This window comes from Dendrobates tinctorius, unplaced genomic scaffold, assembly GCF_039654945.1.
Source record: "Dendrobates tinctorius isolate UK_male_01 unplaced genomic scaffold, ASM3965494v1 ptg000229l, whole genome shotgun sequence".
Classification (NCBI taxonomy): domain Eukaryota; kingdom Metazoa; phylum Chordata; class Amphibia; order Anura; family Dendrobatidae; genus Dendrobates; species Dendrobates tinctorius.
This window is the reverse complement of record NW_027361896.1, coordinates 4,717,072-4,740,598: the sequence shown is the minus strand read 5'-3', so window position 1 is coordinate 4,740,598 and position 23,527 is coordinate 4,717,072. Positions and strand designations below refer to the sequence as shown.

General features: G+C 43.7%; 1 protein-coding gene across 1 annotated transcript in view; it reads left to right on the top strand.

The window, feature by feature from the left end:
• Positions 1-23,527, top strand: part of TRIO (trio Rho guanine nucleotide exchange factor) — a 2,342,529-nt gene that overhangs the window by 585,272 nt on the left and 1,733,730 nt on the right. The window contains 1 exon segment of the mRNA XM_073555735.1: positions 2,717-2,908. Within this exon segment, the coding sequence (XP_073411836.1) occupies positions 2,717-2,908 (192 nt within the window).

The following is a 23,527-nucleotide window of genomic DNA, read 5'->3' as shown; positions in this document are numbered from 1 at the left end:
CAGTAATCTGGTGTGTAATTCATTTGGACCTTGAGACTTGAATTAATTTACGTTAGCTAAGTGTTTTCTCACTATCTTTCTGTTTATAGATATCCTGGATTCTTCTCTTCCCTTAATAGGACAGTGAAGATCAGTTGATGTTACATTTCCTTTCTGAGAGAAAACAGATGCAAAATAAGAATTTAAAAGTTCGGCCTTCTCAACATCCTGTCTTACCATTTCATCGTTTTCATCCTGTAAAAATCCTATAGCATCTTTGACTTTTCTTTTACTTTTGACATATCCCCAAAATCATTTTTTATTGCTTTTGACATCTCTTGCAAGCCTTAATTTATTGTCAACTTTAGCTATTCTGATTCATGCCCTGCAGGTTTTGTAGACAGCATTATATTCTTCTTTAGATACTGTATGCCTCCCTCTTTCCATTTGATAAACATTTCTTTCTTCCTTTTTAGCATGCGTTTAAGTTCTGTGTTCGTCCATCCTGGTTTCCTTAAATGCTTCCTATGCTTCCCTCTTTTTGGAATTCTTAACACTTGTGCTTAGAGAATCTCATTTTTCAAGACTTCCCATCCTTCCTGGACATTTTTGTCCTTAAGGATATCAAGCCATTGGATCCCTCCAATTCTCTTAGTCCCTTAAAATCTGCCTTTTTGAAATCTTTGGAATTTGGTATATTATTTACAAAAAAAAAGTGGACAGTTTTGAGTTTTAGGTGTCAAATTTTTGGAACTAATAGTGTTTTCTATAATAAAGCTAAAAAAAAATTACTCTTTATTAAATTGCCTACATGAATGTCATGCATCACTCCAGGAAAATTAGCAAAGATTTATGGGGTATTTGGAATAGTAGGGGATTTAGCATGCGAATAATATCAGTTATTTTAGTATATTGCCTGGTTTTTCTAATTCTATAATAATTGATTCAACTTGATAATGATCCCCTTAAATGAAGGTGGATGTAACTGTGCATCCAAATTGCTTTATTTAAAATACAATTGGATGGCACATTTGATGCTTAATCCTTCAGATACAGTGCTCAGGAGTGACCATAACCTATGGTTGGTTAGAAAGAGAGAGGAGTCTCTCTCTGTCACTACTTTGGTACCCTACAGTGCTGTCACTAACCACCAATGGTAGCAGGGGTCTGCCACAGCTATTGGCCCCAAATTGTTGCTTTTAAAAACACATCACAACCCATAAAATCATCCCATAAAACAACTAAGACAGAAAAAATGCAAATGTTTTTGCTCTTAATGTTCAGATGCTAAAAATAATGCAGAATAGGTTTGGTGCTAAAAGAATTAAGCATATGAAGAACATAGGTTAATCGCTCTCTACCACTTACTTTCTCTCTAGGTGTCAGACCCCAACCTATCAACTGTTGTCAGCGGTGATGGCTGGAAATGCTCTCTTCCGGAGCGGCTCCGTCTTCTGACAATGGCTGGAACTGGAAGCTGCACATCAATCTCCTTTTTATTTGAATAGGAGGCAGATGTGTAATACCCTATTACACTATTACTCCCCAGCAACATGCCCGCTGTCTTGGGGTCATACTTGACTCCGAGCTTCCTTTGCCCCCCACATACGATCACTGGCTCGTTCTTGTTTTCAGCACCTCAAAAACATTTCTAGAATTCGACCTTTTCTTACTTTTGACTTCGCAAAAACTCTTACTATTTCTCTTATTCATTCTCGTCTTGACTATTGTAACTCTCTTCTAATCGGTCTCCCTCTTACCAAACTCTCCCCCCTCCAATCTGTCTTGAATGCTGCAGCCAGGATCATATTCCTCGCCAATCGTTACACCGACGCCTCTACCTTGTGCAAGTCATTACACTGGCTACCCATCCACTCCAGAATCCAGTACAAACTTATTACCCTCACCCACAAAGCTCTCCATGGCTCAGCACCACCCTACATCTCCTCCCTTGTTTCAGTATACCACCCTACCCGCGCCCTCCGTTCTGCTGATGACCTGAGGTTAGCATCCTCAATAATCAGAACCTCCCACTCGCGTCTCCAAGACTTTACACGTGCTGCGCCAATTCTTTGGAATGCACTTCCCAGGTCAATTCGATTAGTCCCCAATCCCCACAATTTTAAGCGTGCCCTGAAAACGCATTTATTCAGGCTGGCCTATCGCCTCAATGCATTAACCTAATCTATCCCTGTGTGGCACAGCCAAAAGTTTTACCATAACCATGTTCCCCGCATCATGTTTCCACATGCTTTATGCATCCATTAGCCCTCTGTGTCTGTACTGTTACACACTTAACATTATGGCTTGTCCATACAATCAGGGCAATTGTTACCACCTACCTTTTGTGTCTAACTTTTTCCTCATAGATTGTAAGCTTGCGAGCAGGGCCCTCATTCCTCTTGGTATCTGTTATTTTCTTTGTGATTATTGTTATGTTGTAATGTCTATTGTCTGTACAAGTCCCCTCTGTAATGTAAAGTGCTGCGGAATATGTCGGCGCTATAGAAATAAAATTTATTATTATTATTACCCTGCTGCAGCAGAAGTTGGAGCAGCTCTGCAAGTGAGCATTTCTGGCCGCTTACTGATCAGACAAAAAATAGTGGACAACCTCTTTAATGCTTTTCTTGTGCGGTTACATTTTTCTGTAAAACTGTGTACTTTGCCCTATCCATTGTATTTTCATGTGTTATTTTTTGTTCTTTATTTTTTTTTTTTTCTCTTCAATGTTCAGAATACATACACAAATGCAGACAAGTTACTGGAAGCTGCAGAACAGTTGGCACAAACAGGCGAGTGTGACCCGGAAGAAATATATCAGGCAGCTCATCAATTAGAGGACCGAATCCAAGATTTTGTTAGGCGTGTTGAACAGCGGAAGGGTTTGTTGGATATGTCTGTTTCACTTCAATCACATGTCAAGGAGGTAAGTTACCACATTTTACTTCTTATGGTTTTGATACACGAACAGAACAAGCTGTTCCTAGATTGTTTGTTAAAATATATATATATATATGTATATATATATACACACACACTGATGGCCAAAATTGTTGGCACCCTTGAAATTGTTCCAAAAAATGAAGTATTGTATTTTCATGCCCGCCGGTCATAGAGCCGCGGTTCCCACGCTGTCAGAAGACAGCATGAGCGCTCAGCTGTGATTAGAGATATAAACTTTACCTCCTTCACTGGTGTCAGCTGATGGGACTAAATTTCTCTTCATCTGACACCTACTGTTGTTAATAACAGTGAAAGCAGGAGCAGTGAATGGGAGTATTCATTAGCTGCTCCTGTGCTGTAAATTAATAATTTAAAAAAAACGTTGTGGATTCCCCTGTATTTTTGCAAACTAGTCAAGCAAAACCCACAGCTTGGGGCTGTAACCCTTAGCTGTCAGCTTCAGCAAGGTTGGTTATCAAGAATAGAGGGGTCCCCACGCCGTATTTCTTATTATTTAAATAATTTAGAATAACTGAGTGGGGTTCCCCCCATATTTGACAACCAGCCCTGCTAAAGCTGACAGCTGGGTGCTGGTATTCTCAGGCTTTTAAGGGGCCATGAATATTAACCCCCTTCTCTCTCTCCATAGACTAAAAATAACAGCCTGCAGCTGCCCAGAAATGGCATGTCTATTAGATGCACCAATTCTGGCGCTTTGCCCAGCTCTTCCCTCTTGCCCTGTAGCGGTGGTAAGTGGGGTTCATATTTGTGGAGTTGATGTCACCTTTCTATTGTCTGGTGACATCAAGCCCACAGCTTAGTAATGGAGAAGCGTCTGAAACACCTATCCATTACTAATCTTAAAGTTGTATGGTAAATAAAGACACAGCCAAAATAAAGTCCTTTATTTGAAATAAGACTAAACAGTTTTCAATTTTTATTTAAACGCCTAATTCCACCGAAGCCCTCGTTCTCCTGTAACAAAAGTAAAATAAAAAAACAACAATATACCATACCTTACATTCAGTTCCAAGAAGAGATCCATGATAAAAATAATGTTTATTAATTCAAAACAATTAAAAACAAGTACACCAACAAAATGTCATGGGGGGACGCTGTTAGAATGGGCACTTAAACATCCATAGTATAATTGTTAATCTACAAAAAACAGTGAATCATACACCTGAGTATGCTTATCAACCAAAATATATGATTCCTCCTGTGACATCGGCTGCCGTGCCCACCGATGTCCCATTATCGGCGGCACCCGCCGCAGCATCCTCTCACCTGCGCGCCTCCGTCTGCTCGCGCGCCCTCCCTGTCTTCCGTCCTGCTGCGGTCACACGCGCCGGCTTTAGGTCGCGGGCGCACGTCCACCTGCCCTCTTCCTCTGGCGGTGGGCGTCGCTGAAGGGCAGGGCTTGGGACGCACTTCCTGGCGCTAAGGTACTTCAGGCGTCCTCTCTGTGAGGAGGGTGCCTGGTGATTGTGTGGAACCTCCGCACTGTTCTGGCCCGTATTCTTCCTGTCTAGTGCTATTACCTGGTGTTCGTTTCTGTCCCTGTTCCGGTGCTGTTGCCATCCTCCCTGTCTGCCTCCATTCCCCCTGTCCGTTCTCCCCGCACAGTCTCTCTGCCTACCTTCTGTTTGTCGCTTCCCCTGGTCCGTCTCCTGCCTTCCTGATTCCCCTGTCATATTCTCGTCAGTATATATATATATATTTCCCCCTGGGGTTTCCTCGTCTGCTCTTCTCATCTTCTGTGCCTCTCCCTGTTGCTCCTACGGGGTATCTGTGCTGGGTTCTTTCCTCGTCTGATTCGCTCGGCTAGGTACCCTAGTCTCCGCCTGTTTTCCCTGCCTGCCTCTTGCCTTGCTTGTCCTGTGAGCCGTCCCTCTTGGTACCGGCTGTCGCGCTTCGGACCTCTGTGGTCTTGCCCCTAACGATCCCTGTACAGGGGTTGGTCATCACCTGGCGCGCTCGGCCCAGGGGCTCCAAATCTGCGACCCAGAGGGTCCACTCTCGGACGTAGTCTACTTCTGAGCGTCACACCTCCCTTTCTAGATAGTGCAATAATCTAATCTGTAACCAATTTAGCACAATGTACAATAATAGTCCCAATAGTAGTCCTACCAGTAGGGGGACTAAATCTCAATTAAGAATAAATAAAGTGCACTAGTGCTCAACGGACTATTGTAATGATATAACTGTCCATGGGGGGTACGATAAATCTTATACTTAAATGAAATTGCCAACAATATTAGAATTTCGTCCCATACATCCAAGGGAATGCTCCAGTAGTGAAAAGTACATGATATTTTATATAGTAAAATGCATAATAATGCTGCCAGTAGGAAGATAGGATCCCAATTATAGATATATAAAGTGCTTTAGTTTGGGGTGAGGGGACGCTGTACTGGACACAGTGATCACTCCAAACATCCATTTAAGGTAACGTGACATTGAACATTGAACTTGAAGTTGTCTCTGACCACAGGGGTTGGGTCCCTTTATCTTTAGGATAACTTGGCACTAGAACACTTTATATATTTATAATTGGGATCCTATCTTCCTACTGGCAGTGTTATTATGCACTTTATTATATAATACATCATGTACAAGTACCTTTCACTGCTGGAACTTTCCCTTGGATATATGGGGAGGAATTATAATATTGTTGGAAATTTCATTTAAGTTTAAGACTTATTGTTCCCCTCATGAATAGTTATATCATTACAATAGTCCATTGAGCACTAGTGCACTTTATTCTTAATCGAGATTTAGTCCCCCCTACTGGTAGGACTACTATTGGGACTATTATTGTACATTGTGCTACATGTGTTAAAGATTAGATTATTGCACATCTAAATAGGGAGGAATTAAATATTTTGGTCGATAAGCATACTCAGGTATATGATTCACTGTTTTTTGTTTTTTTTTTCTGTAGATTAACAATTATACTATGTGTTATGAATGAGTCACCGAAGGAGGAAAAAACAAAAATACAAGCTATGTCCAGAAAACCGGAGAGGTTGGAAGCTATCGGATTGCAGACCCCTGATCCTATTCACCACAACTAGCAGTAGCCGTGGGGGGTTCCTACGGTGCCCTAGACCCCTCGTTCACAGCCGGAGAACTAAATAAGCCTAAAGAAAGAAAGGGGAAATCTAAACTGCCCCAGAGCAGACCCCAAAGCAATAGACAGCCCCCAACATGTATTGTCGGTGAAAAGCAGATGAAAACACAAACACAGACAGAAAGACAGGTTGAGCAAACGATGGGGCCCAACTAACTAAATAGGAAAGGACAGAAAAGATGCTGGCTGCAATCCGCAAAAAACCCTACCAAAAATGTCCCAACTGTCTGATGGGGAAAAAGGCCCTGAAGTCGCTAGACTTCAAAATCACTATATCAGCACTCAGGTATATTCTGAAAACAGAGCAAAGAGATAAACTGATCAGAGACAAAAATGGAGCTCAGCCCGTCCCAACAAAGGCAGGTTGAACACAAAACACGAAGCAGACAGACAAAATCTCATGGAAAAATAAGAGAGCAAAAGCTTAGCTTTCAGTAGACAGGACCAACTGGTTGCAAGAGCTCAGAGCAAAAAGGATCACCAGCACCCCTGTAGGGCGTCGGCTGCCTTATATCCACTCAGTGATTCCGGGTGTCCAATCAGGCTCCACCTGTTCAGATGACAGGTCCTTCTCAACCCAATCAATTTCACTGCCTCTCTTCACCAGCAGAGGGAGTTCATCAGACATCAACGGTGAAGGGGAAAACGAACTCACAATACTATGGATGTTTAAGTGTCCATTCTAACAGCATCCCCCACATGACATTTTGTTGGTGTACTTGGTTTTAATTGTTTTGAATCGATAAACATTATTTTTTTCATGGATCTCTTCTTGGAACTGGACCTCTAATTTTAATTGAGAATCACAGTTCATTTTTGTGTATTGTAAGCCTATGGAAGTGCCTGTCTTTAATTTTTTGGAATTTTGTGATAATATATATCATACCTGTCTATTGTTCTGTCCCACTCTGTAATCCATATCTGGGGGATAAACAGTTTTCAACCTGGACAGTACCAAGATGCGACTGTCCAAGCGGAGAACAACTGGTGACTGAACTGCTGCGAGCGCAGCCTCAGAGGTGGTGACGTCATCGCAGTTACCTCCGGTCAGTGAGGCTCTGTTCCCAGCCGGGCTGAACTGCCGTGACATGCCCGCTGGCACCGTGAGAGTTTTTCTCACTGTGCTAGCTGGGATCTCACCGAGGTCACCGCAGTTCAGCCAGGCTGGGAACATAGCCTCAGTGACCGGATGTAACCTCAATGATGTCACCACCGGTCTTTGTCAATACAAAAGATCTAACCCCAGCAAACTCCAAAAATATGAAGACAGAACTTGTTGCTTTTAGAGTTTTATTAGTTTGACTTGTGCAAAAAAGAGTAGTTTCCAAACAACGTTTCGGCTCAGGTGCGAGCCTTCGTCAGGAGACAATCTGTTAATACATAATAACAAAAAATCATATATTACAATCAAATTCTAAACAAATAATAACCAAAGCGTAGGTACATGTTTTTAGTATATCACGTATTCAACATGTGATATTACTATATAACGCTATCTGGTGTACATGCTGAAACCACTAGTGAAAATGCAATGGTGTTATATAGTGTCTCCCTAGTTAACCCCTTCAGTGAACGCTGTAAAAAAAAAAAAAAAAAGTAGTAAATTATACTTTTTCCAAGCAGTGTCGTCATACTGCTTGGAAAAAGTGCAATAAAACGCAATCAGAAAGACGGATATAAATAAACATGGTACCGCTGAAAACGACATCTTGTCCTGCAAAAAGGAAACCAACATACAGCTCCGTCAGCCGAAAAATAAAAAAGTTATAGCTTTCAGAATAAAGTGATGCAAAAATAATTATTTTTTTCTATAAAAGTTTTTGTGTAAAAAAACGCCAAAACATAAAAAAATATATAAATGAGGTATCATTGTAATCCTAGTGACCCGAATAATAGAGCTGCCTTACCAATTTTACCACACACGGAATGAAAAGAAAACAATTCCTGAATTGCTTGTTTTTGTTCATTCTGCCTCCACAAAAATTGGAATAGAAAGCAATAAAAAAAGTTATGTGCCTGAAAATGGTACCAATAAAAACAGCAGCTCTTGCACGTGACTGTTGGCCGAAATATAGAAAAATCATAGCTCTCAAAATATGGCAAAGCAAAAATTTCTTACAAAAAAAGCGTCTTTTAGTGTGTGACAGAAGCTAAACATGAAAAAAGGATATAAATCTGGTAACTCTGTAATCGCACCGACTCGAAGAATAAATTCACCTAATCATTAATACCACACAAGGAACGGCGTAAGAAATAAAACCAATTCTTCACCTTTTGTGGATTTGTTCATTCTGCCTCCCAAAAGATCGCAGTAAGTCGATCACAGTGGTTTACCCCCTCATATGTAGTATCAGCGTACTCAGGACAAATTACACAACAACTTTTGTGGTCCTATTTCTCTTGTTACCCTTGTGAAAATAAAAATTTGGTGGCAAGAAGATCATTTTTATGGAAAAAATGATTTTTTTTATTTTCACGGCTCTACGTTATTAACTTCTGTGAAGCACTTGGGGGTTAAAAGTGCTCACCACACATCTCGATAAGCTCCTTGGGGGGTCTAGTTTCCAAAATGGTGTCACTTGTGAGGGGTTTCCACTGTTTAGGCATATCAGGGGCTCTCCAAACGCGACATGGCATCTGATCTCAATTGCAGCCACTTTTGCAGTGAAAAGTCAAATGGTGTGCCTTCCCTTCCAAGCTCTGTCATGCACCCACACAGTGGTTTACCCCCACATAAGAGGTATCGGCGTATTCAAGAGAAATTGCACAACAAATTTTGTGGTTCATTTTCCCATTTTACATTTGTGAAAAAAAACTGTTTCTGAAGTTAAAATGTTTGTGAAAAAAAGCTAAATGTTCATTTTTTCCTTCCATTTTGCTTCAGTTCCTGTGAAGCACATAAAGTTTTAATTAACTTCTTGAATGTGGTTTTGAGTACCTTGAGGAGTGCAGTTTTTAGAATGGTGTCACTTTGGGGTATTTTCTGTCATGTACACCCCTCAAAGCGACTTCAAATGTGAGGTGGTCCCTAGAAAAATAATTTTGCTGTAAAAATGAGAAATTGCTGGTCAATTTTTAACCCTTATAACTTTCTAACGAAAAAAAATTGTTTCCAAAATTGCACTGATGTAAAGTACACATATGGGAAGTGTTATTTATTATCTATTTTGTGTGACATATCGCTCTGATTTAATGGGATAAAAATTAAAAATTAGAAATTTTAAAATTTTTGGCCATATTTCCTTTTTTTTCATAAATAAACGCAAGTCATATTGAAGAAATTTTACCACTAACATGAAATACAACATGTCACGAAAAAACACAGTCTCAGAATCAGCGGGATCCGTTAAAGTGTTCCAGAGTCATAACCACATAAAATGACAGTGTTCAGAATTGTGGTTTTGTTAGCGCCTAAAACTGTAAGTTATGGTTAGTCCTAATTTCTTGGTGTAGAAAGGGGATGAGGTGAGTTATCGAGGTCGGAGATTGACCAGAGCCGGATAAAGACCAGATCAAAGGCGTTAACATTTTTGTGTGTCTCAGAGGTTGAAAGTTATGAGAGGCCAAGAGACGTGGTTAGAGATAGAAACTGGAATGCATTTGGGGAGGTGGGACTGTTTATCTGGATGTTGAAGTCTCCCAGGATAACAGTTGGCAATTTTGAGGACATGAAGTGCAGCAGCCAGGCAGAAAAGTGGTCAAGGAAGTGGGTGGGTGAGCCTGGGGGGACTGTATATGACCACTGCTCTTAGGGAGAGGGGATAGAAGAGCCTGATGTTGTGGACCTCAAAAGAAGAATGGCAGCCAATCGGTCTATATTTATTTATTTATTTAAAAACAAGGATTGGTAGTGACGGCGAATAGTGTGGAGTTACCAGTGATCGTACGGTGGTATATTCACATATTCCATGCTTTGTAATCCAGAGGTGTATATTCTGTACGCTCACTGTTAGTTTTCTGATAGCTAATTATTGGGACCAGCCTGCGTCTTCCTTGATTAATTGGTTTCCAATCTTATAATTTTCTTGAAGATTGGGGGCCATCTGAGAGCTGTTCGCTCCAAATGGCCAATCCAATCTGTTGGCTATAGAAATGCAATCTTTAAGCCTTGTGGATACAGATGGCTTCTGAAAGCTGTTGGCCATCGCAGTCCCCCAGTACCAAATGCCCAGTCACCATTCTCTAAGAAAGATGTGCCTGAGCTACACCAGCATGTCATAGACATTATCACCCATTCCTTGAAAAAAAATCTGTGACTGACGGGATGCATTTCAACACTGACACCTGGATGAGCAAGCATTGTCAGAGGCGTGCGCTAAATCTCACTAACTGGGCACTGGGTGACTGGTGGCTGTGGGTGCAGGTGGGGAAAGGGGCTGCTCCACAAGTCTTGGAATTCCCAAGGATTGCAGGGCGTTTGGGGATGGAGAACTAAACCACTACACACCATAAGATGGACAACTAAAGGCAACAGTGGTTGGAGAACTAAACTACGAAACACCTAGTTTTTAAGTAAAACACTAGACACCAAGGTGTCACTAGACATCAAACCTTGGAATCCCCAAGGCTTGCTGGACAAACCTCAGTATCCCACACTTCCTCCACTGCTTCTGCCTCCACCTCTACTAAGGCATCCACCTACACCCTCAACCTCTCTTTTAATGAGACACGCTTGCTAACAGTGCAGAGAGAATCCCCCCACCTCCATACTGCTCAGCCAGGGAAAACCGCAATCATGCAGTGTTTAATTTAATATACCTTGGAGATCACAGTCACACAGCTCAAATACTGTGAACAGCTATCCAAGCCGAGTTTGAACAATAACGGTTTCTACTGAACTTGGAGTCAGGGAAGGCCATGTGCGAAAACGGTGTGAATCTGGTGGTGGATCTATGCTGGGGCAACCTCACACACATGGCTTGCATGGCTCATCCTCAACCTGGTTATACAGAAATTTCTAGGCCACTATCCCAGCCAGGATGTGCTGCTGCAGAAAGCACAGTTGCTGTGTGCTCATTTCTGGCATCCAGCCTCCTCCCCTCCCTTGTGTCATCGACTTGCATCGGTACAGAGGTCTTTTGGCCTAACATTTAACCAGTTGATATGCACTGTGCTAACACATTGGAATTCCACTCTTCACATGTTGCAGCGACTGTTAGAGTAGCGACGGACCCTGGTAAAATATGACATTTTGCATAGTTTGATCCAACTTGTAGAAAATCGCGCTTGCAGAGTTATCGCAGATGAAGGCCCTCTGCACCCTTCTGCACAGTTTCGAAATGGCTACTAAGATAGTTATTGCTGACGTTGCTGTTATCAGCATCACTACATGATGGAACATATATTGAATAGTCTGTGGGAGGAGGTGGTGGTCCCAGAGGAACCAGAAACATAGGAGTATGTGGAAGTGTTAATATCTTTCAATTTTGCAATGTCGTCATACAGTCGGGTATCATGGGAGGGTGAATTACAGCAAGTAAGGGGGGCTCATGATACCAGACATCCTGTAAGTAAAGGTGCAGGAGCCAAGGAGCAAATGGAGGAGAAATAGGTGATGGGTGCGCAACAGTCAGGAGATGAAGAGGATAATGATCCCCTCTCTGTTATCAGTGGTTGGCGGGAGGGGACGACAAAGCAAGCTTGAGTGTTACGCCGCCACCAACACACCATGTACTTGAACCCCATGGAAGCATCTCACACATGAGTGCCTTCTTTCTGCACTATCTACAACATGATTCCCGTATTCATATGATTAGATATAGTGCTGGCTAAAGGGTTGCCACTCTGTTAGATCCATGGTACAAGAGTAATTTTGCCAGGTGCTTCACCACCTCGAAAGGGACGCTTGCAACCTGGAGTACCTTAACAAGCTTTTAGACAATCTTAGAGTGTTTTTTTCCTAAGACAGCAGTGAGGCACCCAATGTGCATCACATTTATAGACTACCAACATCGGGAACATTGAATCGTTGATGCAAAAACATTAGCAGCAGTGTAAGTGGCAGGGGCAGCACAGTGGCTTAGTGGTTAGCACTGCAGCCTTGCAGCACTGGGTTCAGACCCCACAAAGTACAACATCTGCAAGGGATTTGTATGTTTTCCCCGTGTTTGCGTGGGTTTCCACTGGGTACTCCAGTTTCCTTCCATACTCCAAAGACATACTGATAGGAAATTTAAATTGTGAGCCCTAAAGGGGACAGTGCCGAAAATGTATGTGAAGCGCTGTGTAATTAATGGTGCTATGTAAGTGATTAAAATAAATTAGAAAAAGCAATTTCTGTGAGTAGTTTCACACATTATTTAGAACAGCTTGTGCACCAACAGAACAGAGTACAAGTTTTCCATGTAGTGAACGACTGAAGATGATGGTGCAGGATGCCATCAGTGAGGATTTGGACTTGTGGCGCCCTGCGTCTTTGCTGACACAAAAGAGTTAAATATGTACTGTTTTGTATGTGTTTTGTGAGCAATGGACGTTATGCTTGCTCTGCTAGAGACCACCACACACACACAATTTACCTCACTCCCTTACTTGTCTGAAGCTTAGAGCTTTTCAGACATACCATAACTGCGAGGGGAGGAGTCGAGTTGTTGTTTTCAGTGAAGAAAAAGGTGGAGGCAGATGGAGAACGCTCCTGGAAGCCTTTACATGTGCTCCCTCCAGGAGTAAAGCTAAGAAGAATCAGGGAGTCAGCCCCTAGGCCATCCATGCTTTCAGAGCAGGATGGTAAGCTGAGAGACTGTGAGGGTTTATACAACCAACAGCAGAGTGTTTCCCCCAGGAAGACTGCAGCAAACTAGGATCAGTGAAGGATTGTGCAAGAAGGAACTTGAGCTTCACACAGGATCCAAGCTGCAAGTTGCCAGAGGAGGAAAACACAGTGAGTATTGTGAGTATTGGCTATACTGGAGGTTCCAAACTCTGGGAAGCCTTGGTCCCTGAAGGGATTAGAATAGCAGGAAGCTTACACCGAGTCACAGCAGAGAGAAGGCGTTAACCCATTCTGCAGAGCAGACTGTAACCTGGTGAGAGTTGTAATATCTCCTCTGAACTGCATCTGAGCTACAGTAAATGATAAAGTGAATTTCCTTGTCTCCTGCCTTATTACTCCGTGCCTTCTACTTCCATGACAATCTCTGGGGGTCAGCCCTGGTTGGAGAGGGTTAAACATCTGCACTGCCATCACCATCTACTCCCCCAGGGATCATCTGCAGTGCCGGCTAACCTACAGTCGAACACTCCAACTGGCGTCATGAATCACTACATAAACTTTATTCCCTATTTCAATCCACCCATTTTACATGACCGCCTGGGGTCACAGATTGGGTCACTGCCACTGTGACATATCCCTTTAAGATGACCGGCCTGGTACCAAGTATCCCACTGCCTCTGGGGCACATCAAACTCTTTTGCCTTTTGGTCTTTCAAAATGGAAGAGTGGCCTTAGCTTGTATGCCACGCTTTGGAGGTTTTGTCATGTCCGGCAGCCAGAGTTCTCTCGCAACGTGTCTTCAACGCTGCTGGTCGTGTCCTGATGGATAAGCACATCCAGCTGTCCTCTGAATTTGTAGACCACCTAACTTTCACCAAAATGAAGAAGCCATGGATCTCAATGACTTTTGCACCCCATTCACAGACTGGGAAGACTACGCGATGGTGTAGTTTTAGTGTGCTTGATTGATCTCTCGTTATTGCAGTCTGTCACACCTTTGTCATGGCTTCTGTGTCTGGTGTTTATGCTTCTACTCATGTTGCTAACAGTTTTATGAAATATGAAGACTCTAAGTTGGATCTCTATCTGGTTGGCTATCTATAGTGGAAGGGGTGTCAGAGCCCCATTATCCTATTTCTACTCTGGGGAAATTGATAATGTCTGTAAAGCACTGTGGAATTAGTGGCGCTATATAAGTGAGAAAAATAAATTTATGCCACTTTAGTGGTGTCTGATGCTAATTTTTGGAAATGTTTGGGCTCAGAGTAGGGTCTCCTTCCATGTGTCTTGCCTGAATTTGGTCGGGCCGGACCACCCGGCCTACACCTGTCATTCATCCACCTGTTACTGAACAATTTTTAAGCTAGAAATGCTGGTCCAAGCCCTGTCCCAGGCCCTCTCCCATGCTAAAATTTGACCCTCTGACTGGACCACAAAATTGGCTCAAAGGATTTATTTACTGAAATGAAGCATGCTTTTAGCACAAACAATTTAAGTTCGGAAATGTTTACTCTCGGCTGGAGAAAAACTAGAAGCACTAAATATTTATATACTAAAATGCGGTTTTGTTTCAGGACCACAAAATAATTTATATTTTCCAATGTGAACTCCTGCCTAAGCCAAAATAGTACCAGTACAAAATATTTTTCTGCAGTAATGATGCCTTGTTTAAAAAACATACTATTAGCAAAAACATTTGTATTTTCAAATGTGAACTCATGCCTGGCCAAAAGTATTACCAGCGCAAATTATGTTTATGCAGAATTGTGGGCTTGTTTCTGAACCACCGTATTAGCACAAAGAATTTATATTTTCAAATGTGGACTCCTGCCTAGCCCAAAATATTACCAGCACAAAATATTTTTCTGCAGAAATGTGGCTTTGTTTCAGTAGCATGGTATTAGCCAAAACTATTTGTATTTTCAAATGTGGATTCCTGGGTGGAGCAAATATATCAGCACAAAATTATTAGATACTAAAATGTGCCCGAGTGTCTCTGGACCACACAATGAGCAAAAACGATATATCTTCTGGAAGGTCGATTTCACAGCTACACAGGATCCTATGCACTTGAACTAGCTGACTGACAATCAACAGCCTAGATAACTTTCTAAGTATCCACTAACAGCAGCAGGAGCGGCCTTTCTGCATTGTTACACTGTCAAAATTGCACCAAAACTAGAGATGAGCGACTTTGCCTTTTTTAGGGTCGAGTCGGGTCGAACGAAATCGGCTGACTATAGGGAAAAGTTGGAGGCCGACTGAAACACAAAACCCAATGCAAGTCAATGGGGAAGCAAAGTCGGCAGGGAGTGGAGGACAGTAAACACACCTACAGTGCCCAATTCAATGCAGAAAACATCAATTCTTATTACTGAAGCTTGTCAACCTTAATTTACTTCATAATAATAGTTACGCATTGAAAACTGAGTGTTATTTGGCTAAAGTTGTGGGGGGTGTAGGTCCAGGTTTTCGTGTGCCCTGGGCCAAAGAGTGTCAGTGCGCCCCTTTAACACATACCACAACTCATGATGCTCCGATATGGCACAGAAATATAGGTATAGTACAATGACAAATACTTCACTGCTTACATGACATGACTGATCTATTTTAAATTGTACAATAGCTCAAATAAAGGACAGTATATTACTCCATACAGTATTATGGCCGCCACATTGTGCGCCATACAGAATAATGATCCCCATATATTTCTCCATACAGAATAATTGGTCACATATAATGTTCCATACAGTATATGATGAGCTCCACATAATGCTACAGTATATGATGGTCCCCATGGACGATGCTCCAGTGTCTTATGTGCTCAAATAATGCTCCATATATAATGGGCTCCATTTCTAATGCTCCAGTGTATAATGGGCCCCGTAAATGCTGCTCCAGTGTCTGATGTCCCCCATTTGGAATGCTCCAGTCTATGATGCTCCAGTGTATGATGGGCCCTAATAATGCTCCATATATAATGGGCTCTATTTCTAATGCTCCAGTGTATAATGGGCCCCGTAAATGCTGCTCCAGTGTCTGATGTCCCCCATTTGGAATGCTCCATTATATGATGGGCCTCATGCATGATGCTCCAGTGTCTGATGTCCCCCATTTGGAATGCTCCAGTATATGATGGGCCCCATTTTTAGTGGACCCAGGCATGGTATGTGAAAAGAGCTCCATGGAGTAATCTGAAGTGTGTGCTGCCGCATCCTTCACTTTTGGTGTGGGTGAAGGACACAAGGAAAGGGGTTGCACCTGAACAGAAGCCTGCACTGATGACTCAGTGCTTGCATTTTTTGAATTTTCAGAAGAGGAGGCGATAGAGCTGGAGGCTGTTTCAGCAGTGTAAGCCAAAAACCGTTCCTGATGCTCCGGCTTTAAAAGCAGTCTACCTACTCTCAGAAAAGGGAGCCTTAAAGGCCTTCCGGAGCTACACCATGATGCAGGCTCAACACCTCCTGCCTTAGCTGCTATTGTGTTTTTGGCACTACCAGCAGATGCACCACCACCACCATCAGTACCAGGTGGCCCCCACGCCCATGTCCGCGTCCTCTTCCACCATACTTCCTCATGTTTTGGAAAATGGACCCAAAATACCAGCAGATATATGGTACTGTATCAGAAGCGTACAGCTCTATACAGTGTAGGGATAACAGTAAATCTCCGTATATATTTCATGAGTCATACACAGACGCTCACAGGCTCAGTATGGATTACACAATAAAATAAAAAGTTTAAAAAGAGTACAGTATCACCAGATACAAGGTATATATAGTATAGTGTAAACATTCTGAATCTCCGTATATATTTCAGGAGGCAGACACAAACGCTCTCAGGCCCTGTATGGATTACACAAGAATATGAAAAGCTGTAAATGGGTAATATAACACAAGCATACAGCTGTATACAGTGTTGGGGTAATCTTAAATCTCCAAATATATTTCCGGAGTATCAGTCAGACGTTCACAGGCTCATTATGGATTACACCTGAATCTAAATAGCAAAAAAGGTTACTGTATCAGAAGCGTACAGCTGTATACAGTGTTAGCCAAATTTGAAATCTCGGTATATATTTCCGGAGTCACCCTCAGACACTCACTCAGTCTGGATTTGACCATAATAAAAAATGTTGTAAAAAAGGTACTGGTTAACAAGATAGCGAGTATATATATTATAGGGTACAATTGAAATCTCTGTATACATAGTCCCGTAGTCACTCAGATGCTTACTCAGTGTGGATTTGACCATAATGCTACATGTCAAACAAAGGTACTGTATAGCAAGATACAAGCTGTATCGAGTATAGGGTAAAAATTGGTATCTCCGATTCACCGTATATATAGAAGGCGTAAACCACACACGCTCACTCACTATGGATGATACCGTAATTAAAAAATGTTGAACAAAGGTACTGTATCAGCGCATACCAGGTGTATCCAGTATAGGGGTAATTGTAAATTTCCATCTATACTTTCGGAGTCATACACAGACACTCACAGGCTCAGTGTGTATTACACCAGAATTTAAAAAGTAGAAAAAGGGAAAGGTATTCGAAGCGCACACCAGTATACAGTGTTGTGGTACTTTTAAATCTTCGTATATATTTCAATCTCAGTAAGCCAGTCCAGACTCTCCACTACTGGAGACTACATGGATACAAGTACAGACGGAAAGTCGAGTGTTTGCAGAAATTTGGGAATTACTCATCGGGGGGAAACCTCCCGCTAGATGTTGCAGAGGCGATGCAGACCCTCAATTACTGTGTCTGTGGAGACAGCGAAAACAGTTTTGTGAAGAAAGGTTTGCTTTATCGCAGTAGCGTGGAGCACATCACCGTTACTCGTCTCCATCAAATTGTGATCACAGGGAGAGATGTAGACATGGTCCTCACTGCCTATCATGATGTGTCTGGTCATTTTGGAGTGCAAAAGACAGAAGCCACAGGCCGTAGGCGATTCTATTGGATTGGCATGAGAGGAGACATTGAAAAATGGTGGCAGGAATGTCACACATCTGTGACTATCACAACTGTGAAAGGTGATCATAAAGCACCACTGCATCCGCTTGTAAGTTGACGTCCATTACAAATGGTAGCCATTGATCATCTGAAGGTAGAGGCCAGCAGGACAGGCCATAGCTACATTTTAACCATCATCGATCAATACACCAAATTTCTAGTGCCGTCCCTGTGAAGGATTTAATTGCCCAGACTACACAGCGGTGGAGCACGGAGAGGTAAGTATTGCAACTTGCAAGTGCTGTGGCCATGACCAAGCAGGGGGGGCACACTCGTGGGCGACAGTACTGGCACAGGGCCCCTCATAGTACGCTGGTGTGTCTGATGGTGAGTGGGCCCCCCACCATCACAGACACTGTATTGTACTATGAGGGGTCCTGTGCCAGTGCCGACAGCCATCAGTGGGCCCATCCACCTGTTCAGAGCAACGGCACTTGCCCGGGTGCGCCAGGTGTTGACCACAGCACTTGGAGGGGGGTGGGCAGCCCAGTTAGGGAGGTTTAAAAAATGGCATATGTTGATGTGTAGGCTGGACATTCAGCAGCTGCAAATGGCGGAATTGAGCAAGTCCGAGGAAGAGGAGGACAAAAGCGAGGCAGTTTTCTGGCAACCTATGTGTCATCAGGGGAAGGTGGGACAAAACCCTTTGAAACCCATGCATGGTTCATTTTAATGAAGGTTAGATCATCAACATTTTGGGTCGACAGACGGGTCCTTTTTTCTGTCAGGATTGATCCAGCAGCACTGAAGACTCTTTCAGATAACACACTAGCAGCAGGGCAAGCTAGCTCCTGTAAGGCATATTGTGCCAATTCAGGCCAGGTGTCCAGTTTAGAGGCCCAATAGTCAAAGGGGAATGACCTGTGAGGGAGAACATCAATATGGGAGAAGTAGTTTGTAACCATAGTTGACAACTGCTGTCTCCTGTCACTTTTAATCAATGCAGTATTAGCAGTCGTGTGAGCGGTACTTGAGAAATCAGTCCACAACATGGTCATGAAACCCCTGTCTGCAACGCCACTTAGGCTGTGTGCACCATGAACACCTCTTCCATTGTGCCCACTACGGCTCGTGGGAGAACCAGCACCACTGCTGTGTGCTGGGAAAGCCTCAAACGGTTTACCAGAGTTGCTTGTTTGTTAGCCAATATTATCTCTAGGTTCTCCTGTGGCATGATTTTGTGTAATTTGCCTTTGTAGCGTGGATCGAGGATGCTGGCCAGCCAGTAGTCGTCATCCTTCAACATTTTGGCAATGCGGGGGTCCCTTTTTAGGATCTGCAAGGCATAATCGCACATGTGGGCCAATGTTCCAGGTGTCAATAATGCACTGCCACTGCTGGGTGGAGGAGCACTTTCTGGCAAATCCACATCCCTAAAGTCGCGCACAAACCCTGTACCTGACCTTGGACTGCCAACATTTTCTCTTGCCCCCTGAGAAGCATCCTCCTGCCCAAAATAATCATCCCCCTCATCCTCCTCTTCCTCTTCTTCCTCCACCTCGTCCAGGACAGTTCCCTGACCAGACAATGGCTGACTGTCAGCAAGGCTTCCCTCCTCCTCCTCCTCCTCCTGTTCCTCCTCTGCTGCAGATGCCAGATCCTTAATGTGCGTCAAACTTTGCATGAGCAGACGCATAAGTGGGATGCTCATGCTTATGATGGCGTCGTCTGCGCTTACCAGCCGTGTGCATTCCTCAAAACACTGAAGGACTTTACAGAGGTGTTTCAGCTTTGACCACTGCACACCTGACAATTCCATGTCTTCACTCAAACTGCCTGCCCGTGTATCCTCCCACAAATGCATTACAGCCTGCCTCTGTTCGCACAGCCTCTCAACCATGTGCAGGGTGGAGTTCCACCTTGTTGTAACGTCTATGATTAGGCGGTGCTTGGGGAGGTTGAGCAATCGCTGCAGCTTCTGCATACGACTGGAGTGTACGGCCGAGCGACAGATGTGCGAGCACAGTCTTCGCACCTTATGGAGCAGGGATGTTAACTCCAGATAATTATTAAGGAAGCACTGTTACCACCAGGTTCAAAGTGTGAGCCAGGCAAGGTATGTGTGTGAGTTTTGCAAGGGCTATGCCTGCCACAAAATTACGGCTGTTATCACTGACTACCTTGCCTGGCTCAAGATGTAGACTGCCCAGCCATGACTCAGTTTGTCGCTGCAAGTAGTCGACCTGTACCTCCACAATGTGTCTGTTGTCGCCCAAAGACATCATCTTTAACACAGCCTGCTGACGCTTACCACTAGTTGTTCGATAGTGGGACACCTCGTGTGCCACACTGCCAGCTGCGGATGGAGTGCTCGTGCGATTGCGCTCTGTGGATGAGCTTTCGCTTATGGAGGAGGAGGAGGGTCGAAAGCCTACAGCCAACTGTTTCCTATACCGTGGGCTAGGCAGCATTGTTCCACTGCCGCTGTCCCCTGTGGAGCCTGCATCCACCACATTAACCCAGCGTGCAGTGATGGACACGTAATGGCCCTGGCCATGCCTACTGGACCATGCATCTGTTGTGAGGTGCACCTTTCCACTCACTGATTGCTTGAGTGCATGGACAATGCGGTCTTTCACATGCAGGTGGAGGGCTGGGATGGCTTTTCGAGAAAAGAAGTGCCGACTGGGTAGGTCATAGCGTGGGACTGCGTAGGCCATGAGCTCGTGGAAAGCTTCACTTTCAACTAAACGGTAGGGCATCATCTCTAATGAGATTAGTTTGGCAATGTAAGCGTTCAAACACAGTGTACGTGGATGAGAGGATGAGTACTTTCTTGTCCTACTCAGAGTGTCTGGTAGGGTGAGCTGGACTGGAGAGCTGCATATGGGGGAAGTAGCGGTGGACTGGACGGCGTGAGAGGGGGTTGGTGATTGTATTGGGGATGAGGCCTAGATTCAGTGTTGTGTTGCAAAACCATTGTGATTCCCTGACTGCTTTGGCCTTGCGATGACACCTCAACATTTAGTGCTGGTGGTGTGCTTAATGGTGGCGGTGGTCTTACAGTGGGGAAGCGATGGAGCGTTGCTGGCTACATTGAGTCGGAGCAGGTGCACATGTGCTACCTGAGGTTTTGTAGTCCGTCCACGCTTGCAAGTGCATGTTGGTTAAATGTCTAAGCATGCAACTGGTATTCAAATTTCTGAGTTGTTTACCTTGGCTAAAGGTCCTTCCGCACTTCTTACAGGTAGCCTTTGCCTCATCAGTAGGATTTTGGACAGAGAAGTGCCACACTGCACTCTTCCTACTATGGTATACATTTTCTGGCCTTGCATGCTGTGCTAAGTTGACCGTCTGGCCAAGCTGTCCTGCAACTCTTTTCGTTTTTGGTCCACGTTTTTAGACAGCTACGGGCCTGCCAGGTAACTGCTGCTGCGATGTCATTGCCTGCTGCGGATCCTTCTTATCTGAACTATTGCCAGCACCACCCTCCTCCCCCAATGGATGCCAATCCGGGTCAGGAACTGGGTCATCCATCACCTCTTCTTCAAAGTCATCTGCACCTTCCTCTTTACCTTCCTCTGTGCCACCGTGTAAGGTGGTATAGTATGTGGGAAGGGGCACCTGAGTTTCATTAGGGTCAGATTCTGGCTCAGTAGACTGCGAGGGCAATGTAGTGCTCTGGGTCAATGTACCAGCAGAATCATCTAGCAGTGGCTGTGCATCAGTGCACTTCATGTTAGATTCATCTTGGACTGGGGAATTCAGGATTTGATTGGATAACCCAGGCATGGTATGTGAAAAGAGCTCCATAGAATAATCTGAAGTGTGGGCTGCCGCATCTTTAACTTTTGGTGGGGGTGAAGGACACAAGGAATGGTGCTTTTCCTGACCAGAACTCTGCACTGACGACTGTGCTTGCAGGTTTCGAACATTCAGAAAAGGAGGCAATAGAGCTGGTGGCTGTTTCGGCAATGTACGCCAAAACCTGTTCCTGATCCGGCTTTAAAAGCGGTTTTCCTACTCCAAGAAATGGGAACCTTACAGGTCTTCTTGAGCCAGACGATGACGCAGGCTCAACATCTCCTCCCTTAGCTGCTATTGTGCTTTTGCCAGAACCAGCTGATGCACCACCACCATCAGTACCAGCTGCGCCCCCCTGCCCACGTCCGCGGCCTCTTCCACCATACTTCCTCATGTTTGGGAAAATGTACCAAAAATACCAGCAGAGAGATGGTACTGTATGAGGAGCGTCCAGCTGTGTAAGGTGTATTAAAAAAATTAAATCTACGTATATATTTTGTTAGTCACAGATGCTCTCCCAGTATGTATTTGACCGTAATCCAACAAGCAGATATACGGTACTGTGTCAGAAGTGTACAGCTGTATACTTTTTTTGTGTAACTAACAATCTCCATATATGTATTTACGGAGTGTCACACACACGCTGACTCTGTATAGATGTGACTGTAATGTGAACAGCAGATATACAATACTGTTTGAGAATCAGACAGCTCAATATGGTGTATGGAGAAATGGAAATGTCCGTATATGTATTTACGGAGTGTCACACACACGCTGACTCTGTATAGATGTGACTGTAATGCGAACAGCAGATATACAATACTGTTTGAGAATCTGACAGCTCAATACGGTGTATGGAGAAATGAAAATGTCCATATATGTATTTACGGAGTGTCACACACACATACTGACTCTGTATAGATGTGACCGTAGTGCGATCGGCAGATATACAATACTGTTTGAGAATCGGACAGGTCTATACGGTGTCTGTATGGAAAATTGTAAATCTCCGTCTATTTTTATATGGAGTGACACACACTGTCTCTGTATAGTTTTGACTGTAATCAAACAGCAGATATACAAAACTGTTTGAAAAGCGGACAGCTCTATATGGTGTAGGTCTGGAAAAATGGAAAATCTCTTTTTTTTTTCAGAGTCACACACAGCTATACGGTGTATTTATGGAAAATTTTAAATCTCCGTCTTTTTTTATACGGAGTGACAAACGCTGTCTCTGTATAGTTTTGACCATGCTCAAACAGCAGATATACGAAACTGTTTGAAAAGCGGACAGCTCTATACAGTGTAGGTCTGGAAAAATGGAAAATCTCCTCTTTTTGTTTTTCCAGAGTCACACACAGCTTGTATTTGTCCGTGATACCAGCCGGTACACGGTAGTGTGTGAGGAGCGTACACCACTATACGGTGTGTGAAAAAATGAACGCTCGGTAACTGACCAGAACAAAATAATAAAAGTTTGAGTGCTTTGAAAAAAGCAGTTTGAACAGCAGTGTGCACACAGCAATGCAGCTATCAGGTAGCCTTAAAAGGCAGCCTAATCACCACCAGCGCTACTGCACACAACAAAAATCCTCCCCTTTCACTGCACACTAACTGTACAGTGAATAGCGCTATCAGCAGAAGCTATTTTTTTTTCTTCCCTGCCTAACGCTCTCCCTATTCAGAATCAGCAGCAGCACCTCTCCCTATTCTAAGATCGGCAGAAGTAAGATGGCGGTCGGCGATCACGGCCTTTTATAGCCACTGTGACGCCACACAAAGCCAGCCAATCACTTCAATGCCCTTCTCAAAGATGGTGGTGGCCGCTGCACATGTCATCACGTTGCCCATTGGCTGAGAAAAGGCGCTGGAAGCATTATTTGAAACGCGACTTTGGCGCTCGGGTCGGCGACCTCATGGCCGACCTCACGCTATGGTCGGGTTTCGATCCGCGAAACCTGACTTTAGCTAAAGACGGCGACGTTTAAAT